A 20852-nucleotide genomic window follows, 5' to 3' on the forward strand; every position below is an offset into this window, starting at 1 on the left:
GAGATAAACCTGGACCCGTCAGTCTCGGTGTGTCTGTGCGTGCGTGTGTGTGCACATGTGCGTCAAACGTCAGCCCGTGCTGAGGAATAGCTGTCCTTATCTGCTCCCCTCTCCTCTCACACATCATTAAGCGGGGACTGCGGCGCTCCGTACTTTGGCAGCCACACTGTTTGGAGCACCTAGTCCCAAAACAAGTCTGCTCAGCTGCTAGACCGCAGAAGCATCCATACACACAGAAGAAGAAAACTGCAAATATAAGCACAAATAAGCACTCACACATAGAAGCACCAACATGTGCACGCAGACAGATTCCAGCCACCCACCCCACCACCACCACCACCTAAAAAGCGAGCGTCGGTGTGCACACATCCAGCTGCAGTAAATCCTGTCTCGGTGCCGCTGCCCTGGGCTGTGTGATAGCTGAGCTGCAGTGTCCTCGCTGGCTGAACACCTTGACTGAGGAATATTCTGCACAGCATTTTTATTCACAGCACAACTGGTGAGGGGATGGAAAAATGAATGCTAAACTACCTCCACCTCAACCCCCGGTCACCCCTCCTCCCCTCACCCCGTCACCCCCCCATCCGCACCGCCATCTTCCTCTCAGGTTAAAGCCAAGTCACAGGAACATTTTCTCCTTTATCCGCCGCTCTCGCTCTCTCTCCTCCCCGGCTGGTGAGTGTGGGCACGGAGATGGCACATAGATTAGTCACACGCTGGCGACACCACTGACTGCGCACTCCACTGACTCATCCACAGATGGCAGCCAATTGGCATCTAACAATACTGTATCCCAATGTTCGAGCCGGAGCTCGCCATCCAACTTATATATAGGGCAACCTACCTATGTAGGCCAGCCAATCAGTGCCAACCACACCTCCGACGCCCACCTCGCCGAGGCAGCAGGCACCAAACTAACTGTTTGATGCTTACACCGTCGCACCAGAAGCCAGAACAAACAAATCTCAACCTGCCTGCTGTCTTAAAAACCATCTCCCCGAAAGCTCATCAGAGAGAACAAAACCTTCAGTAGGTGCCAACTGGAGCACTGGAGCGGTTTTGTAAGATCTGTTTGTCAGCGCGTCAGTCTGTCTGTCTGTCTTGTTTTTGAACCTTACGATACACTAAGTTAGTGTTCTACCCATAAGCCAGTTAAGTCTGCCCAGATACAAGACTGGTCCGGACATGCCCAAACACACACTCACACTCACAGAGGACACACCTTCAAATACACACAAGTAGGTCATAAATACCAGAGTAATACTAAAGCTCATATCAGATCAGTGGAGAAGGGAGTTTTTTTTACCAGGAAACACACACATACACACCTCGACATCCACAGTCCAGGTCAAGGTAGTTTCTCAGGGAAAAAGATGAAAACACGACGGATGACATGAGAGGTGAGAAGATGGAGTGATAAAGATGATCTATTCAACTCTATACATTGTGCACTTGTAGGAAAAGTCTAACAAAATACAACTGCTTTGTGAACTGAATCAGGGTTCGAGGAAATCCTCCATCAAAAATAGTAAGTAAGGCAAACATCAGAGGTGCGAAGGGAGAGGAACACATTATTTCACACACTGTGTCTGATACCTGAGCTATCTGGAGAGTTCCCTGGCCCAGCGCGGAGCCCTGACTAACACACACGCACGCAGACACACACACACACACACACACACACACACACATATTTTATGCTTGCACACAAACTGCAGGCTGAGTGGCGTTCCGGGGCCTGTGTCTGCCTGTTCCTGGCTAGTGTGCTGGGATGTTTAATTGGGTGTAGCACAGACTGTACTTCAGGGAACTGAGATAAGTTATATCCTGCCCGTTAAAGGGGACAGCGAACCAGGAAGCTAGAGTTCCATCTGTTGGTTCGCTCCAGCCCCGCCTCCCCTCCCATGTCGGAGCACAGTGGGGGGACGCTGAAGGTAGGGAGGTGAGTAGAGGAGGAGGAGGGGCGGGTGGGGATTGTCAGACAACCCAAACAAACAGAATAAACCTCTCTCAGCAGTCAGTCCACAACCCCGCTGGTTACTGGTCAGTGCGTGTCTCTCCAGATTTGTGCAGCAGGTGGTAGAAATAACACGGGCTTGAAGGTGCATCAAGTCCCCAAAATGCAAAGGAAAGTGTTCTTCCCAAGAACATAAATCAAGCGCTCCTCTCTTTCTCTCTCCTGACTGTGTCGCTGGCTGTGCGGAGCGTGTCAGACTTTGTAGTAGATGTTGGCAGGGCTCTGCGGAGGCATCTCCTGGACAATGTAGACGGGGTGGCCATAGTCGCCGCTCACCTTCTCATAGTGAGGGCAGTAGTTGTTCTCTGTCCGCAGCGGAATGATGATGTCGCTGGGCTCCGTGCCAGCCGTGCCCCCGGGAAGCTTGGGATTGGACAGCGTGCTGAGTGACAGCGCAGAGGGGCGGGGCTGCGAGTGGGCATTTTTCCTGGCGCGTTTGCGCATCTTGATGAGCAGGATGACGAGCAGGAGGATGAGCAGGAGGAAGATGATGCAGCCGGCCCCGATGGCGGAGAACACGGCAACTTTGGAGCCAAGGATGCCGTCCGAGTTTCCCGAGGAGCCGTTGGGGTCCTGATTCATGTCTGCAGAGAAATAAAGAGAGAAAGGATTTAGGGACTGTACATAAATTATCAGGGTGTGGGGGGTCAGAAAAAGGGGAAGGAGTGGAGGGCTGTAATTTTATTTTTGCTGAAGGGTGAGCAGCCATACTTTTTCTTGAGAACAAGGGAGGGGTCTTTTTTCCTGACCTCATATTTCTTTTATTTGTGAGATTTATGACATTAAAAAAGATCAAATAGCTACATAAAAATATGGCTTTCATATGAGCCATAAAGGTGAATCTATCCGTATGCAGAGGATACAGTGCAGGGAAAAAATATGGCAGTGCAAAGCCCTCTCAGCACAGAGCTGTTCCCGGTTCACACATTTGGTGGTTATAATAACAGTTTATTCAGCAGCTCTTTATTCAAAAATAGAGTGGCTGTGTTTTTACTATTCTGTTAAAGCTAGGGGTAAGCAGTTTTCTGAAAAAGGAAAGCAAACAAACAAACAAATAAAAAATGCCAGATTTAGGAAACACAGCCTCATCCTGCAGCTCTCTCCCTCTCTCTCTCTCTCTCTCTCTCTGTCTCTCTCTCTCTCTCTAGGTATATGCACATTCTTCATACAGTAACTTGTATGAGTAGATTCATCCTAATGTTGTTATACAGCAAGAATTCTGAGAATTACCATCATGTTTTCTTTGCACACTTGCAGGCCAGTAAAGCCCTTTGGCTAAACTATTATCAACATTTTCCCCCCATCTCTGAAAAGCTTTGCAAATATTGACATTTTTATCGCCTTATTCTCAAACTCTCTTGTTGAAAAGTCCCTCTTCCTTTTTTTTTGGTTGCTTTGCAGTTTCGGCAGTTGTTATTGCCAGAATAGAAACTTTTTCAACAGGATTTTCCGCCATTGAATCACCATGTGAAGGACCATACACACACATCTGCATTTTCAGAGCAGCCAGTAGGAACACACTCTCTTTAAAATGAGTTGGAATTGGCCAAAATCTCTCATCATGGGCTAGATTTTTCTAAAGCCTGAAAACAAAGACAGTGTTACAGAAGTCTAGTTTTCTCTCTGAACCCTTGAATTACACAACCCAGTTTCCAGAATAAATATTGGCATTGTACATTTCTGCAAACCACAGATATGTTGAATCTCTACATTTTTAAGCCACAAATGATTCAAATGTGAAACGTTACTGAACCACTGCAACCCATTTTCATTGTGACACGTGACAACTGCTGCTTTAAACACGTTGCAGACTGTTTTTAAACACTTTAATAACACTTTTAACTACCAACAGTGGACAGTGGAGCGGCGTGGCTCTTATTGCTTTATCCTTGGATAAAAAAAGTTCAAGATCAATGTTTCTGTGGCTTGCAGAAACGTACAATGCCAACATTTTTTGCTGCCGACTGGGCTGAATTACAATATGCTGAAGGGTTATTATGGGATTTTCGCCCAATGACACACAAAAAAAACTGCCTATCCAAGCTTCAAGTCACAATAAATATACAGATATGTGTGTATCAGGGGTGATATAAGAGTCAGCACCCCTCCCCACCCAAATCATTTTCATACAGTCCCTTAGAGACCGCCGAACAATCAGAAAAGTAATATAATTTACAGTAAGCCAGCCCTGTCATGTGCATATCTTAGCGTTCGGGCCTAAATCAACTGTGATCACGTCGCTGTTTGTTGTTTGCTCTACATGACTAACAGCCCCATTGATGTAATCTAATTGAATTATCTCATTCAAAATAGACTCCTAATGAAATCTGTAGACATCACTCAACATAACAAAGATTCCCGCTCCGATAACATTGAGCCTCGGAAACTTGTACGACATGTGAAGGCCACAGTTGTATGGCAAAGGCCAAGTGAGATATGAAAAAAGAAAAATGAGGCGGGCAGATCTGAACATCTGATTTTATTTTATCCTTTTGTCTAAGATCTGGGCGGAGGACGGGGCGGGCGAGGGGGGGCTGTTACTGGATGAGAGAGAGAATGACTGGCTCCTCTAGTGACTGAAATCTGAGAGGAACCAAATCTGTTTTCCATGTATGCATGCAGCTGCTGCCAAAGAGCAGCACTCACCTCCTCCCACCACTTCACCACCACCACCACCACCTCTTTACTGTCCATGACCCCCCCCCAAACCCACAGGCACACAAAAAGCCTCATATCTCCGGAGTCTGCCATCCTCACTAATGACTGCGTCTCCTCACTCGACTGACCACTCCGCACTTAACCATTTATTGAGGAGGGGATAACTGCGCCCTTATGCCTTATCACGACTAAATGACATCACTGAAAGCTACCGATTCCTGCCTTATCGGTGAAATCAGAGGCGCGAGGAATTTCGTACATTCTGGGCACTGGAGAGAGGCTGTCAGACATTTCATTCCTGAAATATCAGCCCCTCAAACCGCAGTGACACGTCCTTCATTCCACCCTCCACTTCTTCACTTGACATAATCACTGATCTAACAATGGTAGACAGGTAAAAGCCCGGGTATAGGGAAAAGTGACATTAGGAAACCTTTTTATAGAGCAACTAATGTCAAATAAGCAATTATTAAATGAGGGCAGCTTATCACTTTGGGACAGGCAGAACAGTGTGTTCTTGGAGGAAGTTTTCTGCCTTACAAAAGTTGTGGAGTAAGTCAAAAAGTTAAGAAGTGGTCTCTTCTGTGGAAATGAAAAGGTGCTGGTGAAAACAGGAAACAAGGAGGGCCCGGAGCTGCTGAGGAGACTTGAGTGACGCCTTCAATTATCTGAGCTTTTAATCTTCATTTATCTGCAATTCTAATGAGGTTTAAAAAGATTTATAATAAAGAGGTATGTCTTTGAGTCTCCTTGGGTGCTGCACACTCTTTGTGTACAATATGAATGAGAAAGTGACTCAGGGTGACTGTATTTGTTTTGCGTGCGGTTTCCTGTTGTTTTATAGCAAGCTGCATTTTGCCGAGTGTTATTTTATTCTGTACAACATTGGTTTTACATCTTTTTTTTGCAAGTTGACCCCCAGATATCAAAGGAATGCCTGCGGCGTGAAAAAAGCCATATGAGAGAGTACTTACTTTGGGAGGCTCAACTATGATTTTTTATTTTCTCTTTTCAGGCTAAATGTGATTAATTATTAGAGGAACCCTTGAGGCTGTGAATATTCGTTTTTTTACACTTCAAAAACCTTTATTTTACTAAAATATTTGCACTCTAGAAACTAGAAAGCATTCTGTAAAGAGTCTAAAGCTGCGGTTTATGTGTATAATGTTGGTCTGTCAAGCTGCTCACCAGGGTTTCCTGGCATCTCGGGTCCAATCCGACCCTGGTCAGGCGGACTGGGACTGGACTCCGGTATGGCGTTGTCTGTCTCCGGCACGGCGGGGTTCACTGCGTTTGGGACTGTGGGAAACAAAAAACACACAGAGACTCAGCCTTGGGAAGCTGCATGCGCTGAATTACAATGACTTGTTCCTCTGCATCAGCAAGGATTATTTTATATTATCTTTTGATATATCTTTTATACACAGAGAAGGTTATCTTTGCATGTGTTGAAAGCGTCTCAGAAGCGAAGATGAAAGCACAAGAAAGAGGAAGGACAAGTTAGCGAACGTCTGCGAAACACGCCGGTATCCCTGTCCTGTCGTAAAAAACGAGCTCACATCTACATCAGCAGCTCCTTCAGCAAACACTCAGACAGGCATTTCCAACACTGACACATTCACGAGAGCGTACGACACACACACAAACACACACACACGAGAGCACACGTAAACCCACACCTAGAATATACTTACAATACACTTAGGCATGGCAGAATGAGGCTAAAGTAGTTATATATTAACTTTTTATTGTTTTACATTATTCATCACGTTAAAAGGCCATAATATGTCTTATTTATTGCTCTGGCTTTAACTCTGCCTGTAAGAGGCACACTTGAGGAAGAGGAGTGAATAGGAGGACGGGAAGAGAAGGAGGGAGAAGAGGAGAGGAGGGGGTTGTATAAGCTCTGAGGGGAACGCAAAGGAAACAGACAGTTTATCTGTCTGTCTGTTGTGATTTCAGCACACGCACTTTGAAGTCTTTGTGCGGTAAACACCGGTGGGTCCTCGGCGCTGCGTTTACGAGGGCAGGGCCGGCAGACAGAGGACAGTTATAAACTATTACCGAAGCCGGTCAGAGGGATTCCACAGAACACTATCAGATGCTTTCCTCTATCAGGCCTTATCTGCATCTGCCCGAAGGCCTGCACGAGGGGGGTGTGTGTGAGAAATAGAGAGGAGGGCGTGTTGGGGAGGCAATTTACATTTGAGTCCCTCGTGGCAAGTTGTGTGGCATGTGTGTGTGTGGCTGTGCATGTGTGTGTGTGTGTGAGTGAAAAGGGCCTGACAGTCTGGCAGACTATTTTCTATTTCCACCTCAGTTTGGCTGAGACTGGGGTGGGGAAATGATTCAAGTGTCTGGAAGATATGAAAAGAGAGAAAAAAAGGGAGGAAATGTTGAAAGTGGAGAGACAAAAAAGGACATAAATTCACGGGTAATATCTTTTTATTTATTATTTTTTTCCAGGAATATAACCTCGCTATTAACAAATTGATCTCCTCTCCTCCTCTATCTTCTCCATGTCCGGAACACTGCATTGCTTCATACTGATTGCAGCAGTGGTGAACCTAGCCGTGAGCTGTTGTGCGGCGTCAATAATTGATGAGAAAAGACAGGAGTGAGAAGTGGGAACATTCACGTATGGCAGGGGATATGAGAGGACACAGTGATCTGATTCACTCATATAGCCCCAACACTGTGTGTCAAGCACTGAGCATGTGCAGGGAGCGTTCTAATGTTCTGACCCATTTTTCTGTGTGTACTGCTGACATTTCCCTTAGCTATGCAGACAGCAACTACCTCAGAACTGCCAACCCGCCAGAAGGAGGGAGAAAGGCGGGGGAGAGGAGGAGGAGGAGTGAGTGAAAGTGAGGGAGACAATGATCGAGCGACAGAAGAGAGAGACAGATAGAAAGAGAGAGAGAGAGGGGTGGGGGGGTGCGTGCAAGCCGGTGAGTCAACATATTTCTAATGAGCACGGTGACATGATGTGGTGGAGGAGAGAGAGAGAGAGAGAGCAGAACAGGAATGGATGTATAAAACATGGGCTTCTTGTATTTCCACCCTGCAATCAATTTCACTTCCTTTTCGCTTCATATTTTATATAAAGACAAAAGACGGAACACGGGGCATTTAAAATACAATTAGATATTGACATGCCAGGGCGCATAATTTCCCGAAAACCGATGATTCAACGAGACGAGGCACAGGAGTGTCTCGACAAGAAATACAATACAAAGAATGTGCACATATCGCAACCTGAGATGAGTCACTGAAATATAATCCATAGAGCAAAGTGCAAAGCACTACGAGTGGACATATGGGAAGATCTTGGGGACTTGGCTGCAGGAAGTGTTGGCATTCAGCTGCAGAGGCAGAGTGGCTTAAACACAATAGCATGTGGGGTCAGAGCCAAGCGGAGCCGGGACTTTTTTCCTCTTAATTGAAACACCATCCAGTGAGGCTGCAGAAGAACCAGGGCTGCAAGTAATGATTGTTTCTTTATCTTCAAATTACTCGGCTGGTCCGACCACCAGCCCACAAGACAAATATTTTCAATTCATGGTTAAATAAGAGAGAAAATCTGCAGGTTTGAATGTTTCACAAGCAAGAACCAGCAAATGTTTGATTTATTTTTTCTTTTGCTCAATAAAATTCTTAAAATATATAATCAATAATGGTTGTCAGTGAATTTTCTGCCAACCCCTTGGTCAATTAACAAGAATCCTTTCAGCATGACTTGAGTCAGCCAAAAATATGACTTTTTTTAAGGCAGCCAGTTATATAGCTTTTATGGTTTCTATAGCTGAAATGATTAGTAGGTGCTTTTTTTGTTAAACATGATTAAACAGAATATCGGCAGTTAAGTATTTATAATGTTTACTTGAAAAAATAACAATACCACACTGTAAAAATACTCCCTTACAAAATACGTGACTAGAGGGGGGAAGGGGAGGCCCCGCCCTCTGAAGTATGAGCAGCAGTAAGAGCAGCTTGTTCACTGACACTTTTCATGTAGTTCTGTATGTAATAGGGCACAGGACGCTGCACAAGAGCCTGAAAATTGTGTTTTACGAGCCAATTGTCAATGCTGTATTTATTTTTGGTTGACTGTCCTTATTTCCCGTGGGCCTCCCTTCACTGCTTTCCCTGTGCCGCCTCATTAAAAAAATCCTGAAATCAACCCTGACAAGTTAAAAGCTTGCAATTAAATTGTTGCAAAAGGTAAAACTGCACAAGTAATAACAGGAAAATGGACTTAAAGTATCAAAAGTTAAAGACCTCAATGGATGAAATTGGCCCCTGATGTGTTATAGTACTATTTATTGGATTATTATTACTCATGCATTATAAGTAGCATTTTAAGGTGGAACTGGTGTACATACTGTTGATTTGTTTCATACTCAACAATGCAACATAATGAAAATCAATACACCCATAACATTTTTTCAATTTCGTAGCTTGATTGCAGACTTTCCTGCAACTGTGTGCAACAGTTTTTTTTTTTTAGCTTTGGTCATTTTAAATAACTAATAACTTTAGCTGTCTAATAAATGTGTAAGGAAGTACTCAAGTAAAGTTTCAGTTTTAAAGTAAAAAATGTACCACTTTCGGATAAAACAAGCAATGGCAAATATGTCATCTTTGGCTGTGGGAAATTACATTGAACATTTACCACTATTTTCCAAAATATTACAGACGAGACAATCTATGGATTGATCAGAAAAATAATCAGCTGAGTAATCAATAAAGGACAGAACCCTTAGTTGTAGCTTGTAAAGCTAACTTCTTTCCAGGGAAAACAGTCCCCCAGCAATAGTACGCAGCTGCTAAATCAAAGTTTCTGTCGATGCTCTCATTTCTCAGGGCCCTTCCTCTAATAGTTACTGGGTTGAATGGGCAGATTATGCATCTAAAATTCCGCTCACAGAAATAGATATAAAAGTAGTAGCAGCTGGGCCAACAGCATCTCTTCTAACAAGGTTTTTAGGGCACATCGATTGTGACTGACAGCTCGCCTCGGACCGTTTTGGGAAATGAGCGCATTGCTCTGGCGAAGTTGAGGAACAGCCGGAAGCCACAGAAACAGACTCGAGAGTAGCGGAGAAGAACTTTCCTAGAACTTTCCCTTGAATAAGACTTTCAAGTTTCATTAACAGGAGTTCAGGGATTTGTTTTCCTCCCAGTTAATAGCTTAGTGTAAAACGCCTGTGTTGCCTGCATTCATGCAGCCGTGTTGTCATTTGGCGATGGTGTTGCAATCCCGGGCTGTCGGATTCTCAAATTGACCTACATGGAAAGATAATGTGATGCCTGTCTGTTTTCCGAGACGGTTGTGGGTATTTTTTTCACTGTATCTGCTGAATTTGTTCCGACTCAGACCTTGCTAGCATCAGCAGCTTGTTAGCTTCTACTCTCCCACCCACTGCCAGGATACACTGCTGTCATCCAACTAGCCGGCATTCAAATATTCGCACACACATTCGCAGACACACACACACACACATGCACTCTGCAGATTTTTCTCTCAGCGTGTCTCGGTTTATTTTTGACATGTTGAGAACTGGCTTTAAAGTTGGAATCAGATCATCGTGGCGGGCAGATGTTCCTCTCAGATGGCGGTTAGTGTCTGTTTCGGTCAAAACAACCACACTGAAGATGGGGGGAATGTTTACAGAGCAACACATCTGTGTACTGTACCCTGTCAAATTCAGGATATAGACGTCCACATATTGAGCAAAACTGTGTCTAAAAGTGAAATGTATGATGCAAACCAAATGTTGTGTCCAAGGATATCCAAACAAAAGCTGGCTTGTTTACCTCCAGCATTTTTTGATGACTTACCCCGACCGTGCACTTATATACCAATTTCAAACACATTTTCATTCTGTGATTACTTTACTTCACTTTGAAAGTGGCAGCTGAGGAATATCAGAGGCCTTCTAACAATTTCAAGTGGACTCCTTTCTTCATTCCTTGTTATTTCTTGCAGATCTCACTATTTGCACAAACTGTTTATGTGTGCAAAATGATTTATTCCAAACTACTCGACACGACTAACAGAGATCAGGATAAAATCACACCACAGTATATGTATTTTACAGCGTGATATCGATATATATATAATAATTTTAATGCCAAATCAACTGAGAAAAGGATTATAGACAGAGCAATCAGATGGGAATGTAATGCCTAACTAATCAGGGAACTTCATCACATGGAAGCAAAAATCCTGTAAATCCAATACCGCAGTCCATAAAGCAGTCCTGCTTATTGATCTGCAACAATGCCTCAACGGCCTAAATAACACCAGAGATAATAAAGCAATACTTACCTCAGCATAATACATGGCAAATCTATAAACCTATTGTTTATATAATCACATCAGCACACCTTAAAGACTAAAGAAGTGCTGATGTGATCCAGTTTTAAATCACTTCCACAAGTGATTCAAAACTGGAGTATTTGTTAACAATTTCTTTAAACCTACTTTTAAGCATTTTAAAGCAGTAAAATATCAATCATTTGTACAACCCTAATTCAAAAAAGTGAAAAAATGTAATAAAAACAGAATGCAGTGGTTTGCAAATTCTTTGCCAACTACATTCAATTGAATACAGTCCAAAGACAAGTCATCTAATGCTTAAATACACCATAATCGTACAAAATGTGTCCTTATATTTGTATGAATGCCAAATATTTGTTTATATTTTAAATACACTGTTGCTCATAGAGTTGAAATATATATATTTTTTACCTCTTTCCATGGAATGATTGTGACAATGTGATTTATTCTTTACGGATTAAGTGAATATCATCTCAAAACGTAATTAATCAGTCTCTTGATTGTGATATCTGATGCATTAAATATGAATAAACAGAGGATTGTGTCTAAAAACACAACTATTCCAACATGATGGGCAACAGTGTGTCATCCAGTGGTGGAAAGTAACTAAGTACATATATAATTTACTTTGAGGTTATTTTACTTTACTTGAATATTTCAATTTAGTGTAACTTTCTACTTTTACTTCACTACATTTTGAGGCAAATATTGTACTAATTAAAACACTGTTTTTATAAAAGCATCAATACAAATGATGTAATAATATATTTGGATTATATAAAACAGTCTGAGTGGGTCCATTCTGCATAACAAGTACTTTTACTTTTGATACTTTAAGTACATTTTGATGCTGATACTTTTGTACTTTTACTTCAGTTAGTTTTGAAGGACTTTTACTTGTAGTGGAGTAATTTCACAGTGTGGTATTTGTACGTTTACTGAAGTAAGAGATCTGAATACTTCTTCCACCACTGTGTCATCATATTAGTTGCTTGCATACAATGTTCTTTGTCCTTTTAAAGTGCAACATATTCATTCTATTTTATGTTAATCACTAATACTTCTTTACTCTGAGCAGCAAATTCCATCCCTGCAGGGCACGAGGCATCATATATAATTAAATATGATTGCAGCTTTGTTTTCTGTGTCGTCAATCATTCATCAACTATTTATAAACCAGTTATGGATTGTTTGTAGGCGAGGTTATAATTGTTGGAGAAACACATTAATAAACACTTTTAATGCCTCCTTACAGCTACATTACAGTGTGTTATACATTATTTAGTATTTGTATATTGCTTATTAATGCTACGTGTTACATTATTTTCTTCTTTTAAATAAGGAAGCAAAAGATGACAGTATTTTTTTCCTATATATTAATCTATATACGATTGTTTATGCTAGGGCTGGGAAATATGACTGGACTCTTTATCAACAAGAATGGGACTAATATTTTGCTTTATATTAATGCAGCATCATAAGTTATCATTGCATGTGTTATATAAAGTGAAGCATATTATTATTATTATATTGATGCATCTTTAATATTTGCTGCTTTATCATAACATTTCACTGTTGGCGGTAAGTAAAGTCTAAGACATTATAATGCATTTCAAAGAAGTTATGTTGCATCATAAGTAATTATTATGTAAGACCCCAAAGTGCTAATAAACCATGCAGAGAATAACAAGAAACATTTTCTTACTCGCTGCTTTAATTCCATTTTGAAAATCAAGCTTGACGGGATGGTGTTTTTATATCTTTTTTTATTACTTTGAATAAATCATTTGGGATTTCATATCTTAAGGTTTCATTCCTAAAGCAGACACATTTTACAAGTAATTCTCTGCATGGTTTATTAACACTTGACATCTTACATAATAATCACTTATAATGCAGGCAGCACAGATTCTTTTAAACACATTAAAATGCAATTCTACTTTACTTAATGCCAATAATGAAACATTATGATAATCATGTAATATATAGTATATCATTCACTTAACTTAATGCATCATAACTTATGAAGCTGCATGGATTATAATAGCATACTTTGACTTCAACAGTTGATTGTTGAGTTGAATATAGGTACGTTATATTAGAGGTGTGAATCATCAGAGGCCCCACGATACAATTTTATCCCGCTACTTGAGTCACGGTACGATATTATTGCGATTTTAGGCATTTTGCGATATGGTGAGTATTGCAATACAATAATATTTAACTGTTTAACTGCATTTTATGTCCACAAAATTAAATTAAATCAAGAATTGTTTTGTCAAATAAGAGAAAATTCTCAGTCCGTTCATCTGACTTCAGTCTTTTTAATTCTCCACAATGAGAGTCAAACCCACAGACTGACCAACAAAGTATTCAGTCAAACTGAACTCAACTGATATCAAACATGTATGGACGACAACAACAGCAGCACCCTCAACTTCAACCTCAACTTCAAAAAATAGCCTCACTTTGCAGCGTTATTTCAACACGATATCCTGACACAAATCATGCAAAAAAATTCCTTAAATCTTCTAGTTTCATATGATACCAGTATCTCCAGTATATTCCTGAAAATGAGCACGCTACGGCCTCTGGAGAGAAAAAAACAGCGAAAAATATCGATACTGGGCAGCCATGAATCAATATAATATCGCCACGCAAAATATTGCAAAACTATGCTGTAAAAAATTTTTCCCCACCTCTAATTTTAAACTAGTAAAGATGTGTTTATGAGTGTAGTCATGAAGCACTTTAAATGCATTATAATTTACTATGAATGCCTCCATAATGCATGCAGTGCTTCATAACGTGTACACATTTTTCTTGGAATTATTAGTTTGGACACCAGAGTTTTTGCAAAATGATAAAACGATATCATCATATAATCAATATGCAACACCAGTAAAGTAAATAAATGGCCAAGATGAATTATCACCAAGCCCCAGATCATGACACTAAATAAGTCATATCAAAAGTATTTAAAAAAAAGACATTAACACTGTTGGCCGATTCATTTCATAACACAACTTTGCAGTCCTGTCGGAGGCCGACGGCAGACAGAGTCACGCTACGCACACATAGCGACAAATGAAAGTGTCACACCAAAGTGAAACATGGCTTGAAGGCAGCAGCTCTCCTTTGTGTTCTACATGTGAGGTGAGCACACATTTACCTTGCCCGACTTTCATGATGACTTTCATGGCTCGGCTCTTGCACACGCCTCCCTCCCGGTTCTCCAGGCCCTCGACTGTACCGTTGGAGGTTGCTGTAGGAGGAAGGAGAGGAGGAGGAGGTGGAGAGGATGAGTAGGGGGTGAAGGACAAGGAGAGGGAGGAAGTGATGGAGGGTACAGAGAAGAAAAGCAGGAGAAAGAGGAGAGAAGATGACACACTGGTTAATGAGCACGTCCATAACGCACAGAACTAATCAATATTTACGACAAGCACTGATTAGCTGTTCCAGTGATTAGCCGTTCTCACCCTCAATCAACCGCCAGCTCCTCTCAACGGTATCTCTCATTAACACAATAAAGTGAAGTCAAATGAATGGAACAACATTAGAGTCTACTGAGGGAGGGTGGGCGCTGAGGTGGAGAGGAGGAACATGGTCAGACCTGTGTGTGTGTGTGTGTGTGTGTGTGTGTGTGTGTGTGTGTGTGTTTTCTGTCTGTGCATACTTTAGCAGTGAGACATGCCAGCGAGAGTTCCAGCTGCTTGCCAAGTCCTCGAGCAGCTTACTCCCTCAGAGCCACATGTGTCATTACTTGCTGGTAGTGCTGAGAGCTAAATGCCTCCCTTAATGTTTGTGCGTGCATGTGTGTGTCCATTTATGTATTAGAGTGTGTGTGTGTGTGTGTCCATTTATGTATTAGTGTGTGTGTGTGTGTGTGTGTGTGCGTGTGTGTGTGTGTCCATTTATGTATTAGAGTGTGTGTGCGTGTGTGTGTGTGTCGGGCTCCCTCCATTTGTTTTAAAGTGTGTGTTCTGCTCGGACTTGAGCGAGCAGCTCATGGTCGAGGGTTGTTTATTCAATGTCACATTCACTTCAGACGCTGTGACACAATTGGCTGTCTATTTTAGGGCCCATGATAATGACCTAGGGAGACAGAGTGTGACTCTGACCTTAACACTGAGCGGCGAGCACAAGGCAGTTGAATGTGTGTGTGTGTGTGTGTGTGTGTGTGTGTGTGTGTGTGTGTGTGTGTGGGGTCGTGCGCCTGTGTGGGCACATACGATGGCAGCTCTAATTTTGGAATTCCCCAAATGATCTCCATCTCCGCTTAGTCTGCTGTTTCAACTTACTCCCTTCCCCTGAAATGCTTTTGTTTCTCTTCCTCATATTATCCGTCTCTCCCTCTCTGTTTTTTCGCTCACTTCATTTAGTTTTTTATCTGAGCTATCTGACTCTACCCCTCCCTTTCCCTCCCTCTTAACTCAATGACCATCTCCCTGGGTGATTGCTTCAGATGGCACCCTCATTATGATGAGATAGTCTTAGAGAGTGTGCTTATCTAATGATGACACAAAGACAGGCAGACGGCTGCAGACGGGTGGGGGGCAGCCGGTCCAAGCGAGGGGGTAGTTACTGCTTCTAAACAATGCAAACATATAATACTCACCCTCCCTGGCATGATGTAGCAATGTTTGGTAACACTTTCTATGAAGCCTCTTTCGATAATGCATTAGTGTAAAATAGTAATAGTATAGTTATAGACAGCAATACATATTCATAATGCTTTCTAACAATAATGCTAACACATTATGAGGGATTTTATAATGACCTATGAGGTCAAGTACCATTATACTTAATATAATTGCAGGTCAATCACTGACATAGTTTTTGGCAACACCCCATATGACACTAATCTATGTCTATATTGCATTATAAACATACTTATAATCTATGTATAGTTAAATTTTGTGCAATTATAAAGTAGCATTGTTGTAATTAGGCATTATGAATCTTCATGAGCACTTATAACTATAATTATAAAGTGCTATTGGCAAAAACCCACATCATAATTATTTTTATAATGCATTAATATGGATATGAGCTTCATAAAAAGTGTTACCTCGTTTTCTATAATTACTTTTTGGCATACTTATAATGCATTAGGGTTAGAATCCAACCCAAACCTTATAATCACATTAAGATTCCAATAAATATTATAATGTACTACAACTATTAGAATTATAATACACTATGATCCTCACTCTAGTAGGTGACCAGCAGCTATTAAATATTATTATATTTGATGCTATCGTTATTGTAATAAGGCATTATGAATCTATACGAGTGCTTATAACTATAATTATAAAGTGCAATAAGCAGATAAAAGTCATCATAATTATATTTGTAATGCATTAAAGACATGAGCTACATAGAAAATGTTACCTTGTTTTCTATAATTAATTTTTTAACATACTCATAATGCATTTGGGTTAGAATTAAAACCCTACACAAAAATTGTAATCACATTATATATAACTTGTGATTTTAATGCATAATAAAAAGTTATAATTATTACAACTATTAGAATTACAATACACTATGAACCTCACTCTTGACACCTGACCTTAGAAGTTATGATAAAATTATGTATAATGTGTTATTTTAATAAAGCATTATGAATATAAGCAGATTATAAAGCATTATAATTATGTTTATAATGCATTATAGACATGAGCTCATAGAAAGTGTCACCTTGTTTTCCATAATTAATTTTTAGCATACTACTAACGCATTAGGGTTAGAATTAAAGGCCCTACCCAAACCTTATTAATAATTCATAATTAAAAATGTTACAATATGTTACAACTGATAGAATTATAATACACTATGAACCTCACTCTTGTGTGATACCTGAGCTTATAAATCATGATAAAATGCTTTATAATGTGTTATTGCTATAAAGCATTATGAATATAAGCACATTATAGGGCATTATAAGTATGTTTATAATGCATTATAGACACAGGCTTCATATGTTCCTCCATGTATTTCCCTGCTATAAACTGATGTGGTATTAAGCAGTGTTGAAATCTGGTTCTGCTGCAATGGAAAAGCTCATCTGGTTGATTCATGCCTTGTCATTCCTAAGTATTATTAATGTTGACATTTTGTTACCCTGTGGGATTTCTGCTTTGTACTCTGGCAAAATTGAAGAAAACTAAATAATGAGTTGCGCTAATATTATGTTACATTATCAGATCATACTCGGGGCTCTAAATTACAAAGAGAACCACAACATTTTGTTAGTGTGGCCCGAGAACGTGATAATTTGCGAGAATGATTGTGATAACATTGTGACAGGAGCTCTTTGGGAGCAAATTCCCCCAGCTGTAGACTCAACACGACCGAGTGAACCGGACACTGAAATATATACGAGGGGGCCGAGCTGAGCCGAGTGCAGAGCAGGAACAAAAAGATTTGAAATTTACGTGGGACATTAATGTGAATGAACACTCAAGGCTAAGTGAGTCTTATGATTTATGTAAAGTCTATGCAGGGAGCATGTCTCTTCTAACGGGAACATTCAAAGACAGTGAGGTGAACAGGCCTGTTTCCAGTCTTAAAGGCGTACCGTCCCGTAGCCCTGAATGGCCCAGACGCTGCCACAATTGCTAACCTCATCCAGCCATTTTCCACCCAATTTCTCCTCTTCTTTCTTTCAATTTTTTAAATTTCCAGGGCAAGGTTATACAAAAATGAGCTCTTTGAAGATCGAGCTCAAAGGCGCTTGAATAATCTGACTAAGAGTGAGCTCCATGCTATGAATTTTATATCCACTCAGGGAGAGCAAATCTTCTCAGTGTTAACTTACTTCTGTCATCTAAATTAACTATTCCTTCAGGCTGGCTGAACAGGCCTCTGCATTACTGATGTGGCATGACGATAAGTTAGCCCTCTGAGGCTTCTGTTTAGCCAAACAAGTGAAGGAGAGCTGGATTTATAAAGAGATGATCACTTTATATGTTGTTTGTATTCAGGCCATTTCAAACGTCAAATAATTCAAGGCTTTTTACTGTACCGATGGAAATTCATAATCCGATTAACCGTGTCCAATTTTAACCACATTTCCTCATGTGAGTCCATCTTTAAGCACTATTCAAGATGGAAATCGACTCCAGAAACAACTGTTGAGTGCATTAAAAATGTGCAGTGAATCTTTCAGAAAAAAAGCCTGCTAAGCACCACTCGCTCCTGTGTTTGTCATTTTAACCCCTGTGTGATATCTATATTTACATTTATCATGTCAGTCAAAAAGGAAAAAAAAAGATGACTGCCAGCGACGTCTCTCAAACTCCCTAACCCTTCTCCACAACAAGGACACACTGCCAGATTTTTTTTCCTTAATCTGAAAGCTTCTCACTCACTCTATCTCCTCTTTCGCTCACTCAATTTTTCCTCCCTCTCTAACCCTCTCTCCCTCTCTCTCTCTCTCTCTCGTTTCATCCCTGCACACTGACGTTAATCCAAATCTGGATTTCCAGATATTAAAAGGCCGACGGTCATGTCGTGTTTTGGAAAGAGGAAACTGGGGAATTGGGTCTTCCTGTGTGTCTCGGCGGAGATAAAAACACAAGGGGATAAAGCAACGACAGGACGAAGAACAAAGAAACCCCCATTCTGCTGCTAATGATTTAGTGGAACAAACCGGTTCAACGTTAGAAGTCCAGAATACCGAAAGAGCTGGTCATTGCATGAAGGAATGTTGCTTTTTTTAATAAAGCGGTCAGGCTCCAAAGCTGGGGGTTTTTTTTGTATGATTTAAGGCTCTCTTTGTGGGTGTGGATCATTGGCCGCAGAGTGACTAGTGGGAGAACAAAAGATCTACAGCTGCTGAAGTCATAAGAGAAACCAGGTGCCAAATGTTGATGTTGGGAAATATCTACAGTACAAATGTATCAGCCAAGAGAAAGCCTTACAGGGGAAAGAGCTGGCTCCTGTTCCAATACAACACATATACCACTACTGCTTGCACATTTACATGCACATGTGAATGCACATTCTTGCATATACAAATGCACACATATTTCACAAGACGTATCGTGGAAGGAGTGCTCCCTCGGGTGCTCCGAGGAGAGGAGTGGGAGACGTGTGAGAGATGCGATGCTGACTGGCCGAGGCGACACAAGCGAAGGCTAAAGTGCGACGCGGTGGTCTATATTTATTCTCAGGTCTGCTAAATGAGGTCACTCAGGTGGTCCTGCTGAATACATTCCCCATCTCCATCATGAATCATCTGCTGCTTATTATTCCTGTCCAGCCCAGAGGGGCTTGCTTTCATACACCGCATGGACTGTGTGTGTGTGTGTGTGTATGTGTGTGTGTGTGCATGTGTCTGAGCGCGAGCGTGCATGCTCTCGTGCGCAACATCTGCCCAAAGCACCGAACGAGGGGATAGATACAGCCCATGTGACAGACAGAGAGCAGGTTGTTTAATGAGAAAGTGGATGAGAGGTGACATTCATTGGCTACCTTTCACACACCGCCCCCCCCTCGTTCTCCACAGCATTCAGACTTCCACTTAGACGAGCCTGAAAACAGGGACCGCGTAGTCACAGTAACCACCAGTAATAATGTCTACATTAAAATAAAAAAAAGCTAAATACATAAACAGACACAACCACGATCTGATCACTCACACTTAGCGTCAAGGAAAAACACCAGCACACAGAGCTGTTTTATTCATTTGAGGCAAAGCAGGGACGTAAACACAGCCGTGTCAGGCGTGCGTGTGCGTGCATGTTTCTATCAAACAGTGTCACAACAGAAATTGTTATTTCTCATACCTGCGATATTCCTATCTGGGTTTTTGTTTACATTAGCACACCCCGGTTGAAGTGGGGAGAAGGAAAAGAGAGCCTATTTGCACAAAATATTTCACTCCTGAATGAGCACAGAGAGGGTTAGATTAGGTTTATGGGCCTGATTCCAGAGATAACCCTCCCCAGCAGATCTGGCATGCATGCAAGCATGCATGTGCACACACACACACACACACACACACACACGCACACACACACACACGCACACACACATGTACACTCGCACAAACACATACAGAGTGAGGTTGGCAGACTGGAATAATACTTGGGGATCTAGATGTTTGCACTTTGAACCTTTTCTAATCCTGAGTATTAGGCCATGGCTAAAGCCTGATTATAGCAGAATGAAATGGATCTAAATAGATGTCCAAGTCCATCAGGCCTACATTTCTTTGTCCTAGAAATAAAAATGGAAATCAGTAATCAACCTCCAACCTCTCTGTCTCTCCCGCATAGCCTCCTGCGAAGGTTTGGCCCCGGCAACGAAAATTCATTCAGACTTTTCATATCATCTTAGATGAATTAGGCGCGCTCGGCTCGGCCAATGCTTTCTTCTCGTGTTTCTTTTCAATAATAAAACCTGGCAGACAATATAAAATAGTCATATCTTTGACGTTCGTGCTGCACATTTTTCATGCTATTTTGCAAATCCGATATTGAATTTAAGGTTTGGAATAAATGTGGTTGTGAGTAATGTGCGTGGACACACAGCTGATTTTCTCATCTTCGTGTTCGACAACGCTGCTTTTTTTTTTTTTTCTTCCCCGTTTAGGGTTTTAGCAAAGCATCGCCATGTAGCAGCTCTAATATCACCGCGTGCTGCCTGTTCCCAGGAGCTGCTTCGCTGCACGTACGGGAAGCAGGTAGCAGCATTAGTGTCAAGGTTTAAGGTGGTTAGCGGCTCAGTGCACACAACTGTTGCTCAGCTCACTGCTTCAGTATACAGCCAGAGGGGGAGCTCCTCTCCTGCGACCTGATTAGACTTCTCCTTCTCTCTCAC

The 20852-nt window shown here is 41.5% G+C and overlaps 1 protein-coding gene across 1 annotated transcript in view; it reads right to left on the minus strand.

Annotated features, from left to right (window-relative positions):
* Positions 1-1114: 1114 nt before the first annotated feature.
* efnb1 (ephrin-B1) overlaps positions 1115-20852 on the minus strand; it is a 68554-nt gene continuing 48816 nt past the window's right edge. Inside the window, exons 3-5 of the mRNA XM_059346263.1 lie at positions 14194-14286; positions 5864-5974; positions 1115-2601 (exon numbers count right to left, since the gene is read on the minus strand). Coding sequence (XP_059202246.1) covers positions 2210-2601; positions 5864-5974; positions 14194-14286 — 596 coding nt within the window. The 3' untranslated portion in view covers positions 1115-2209. The remainder of the gene's footprint in view (positions 2602-5863; positions 5975-14193; positions 14287-20852) is intronic.

This window comes from Centropristis striata, chromosome 12, assembly GCF_030273125.1.
Source record: "Centropristis striata isolate RG_2023a ecotype Rhode Island chromosome 12, C.striata_1.0, whole genome shotgun sequence".
Taxonomy (NCBI): Eukaryota; Metazoa; Chordata; class Actinopteri; order Perciformes; family Serranidae; genus Centropristis; species Centropristis striata.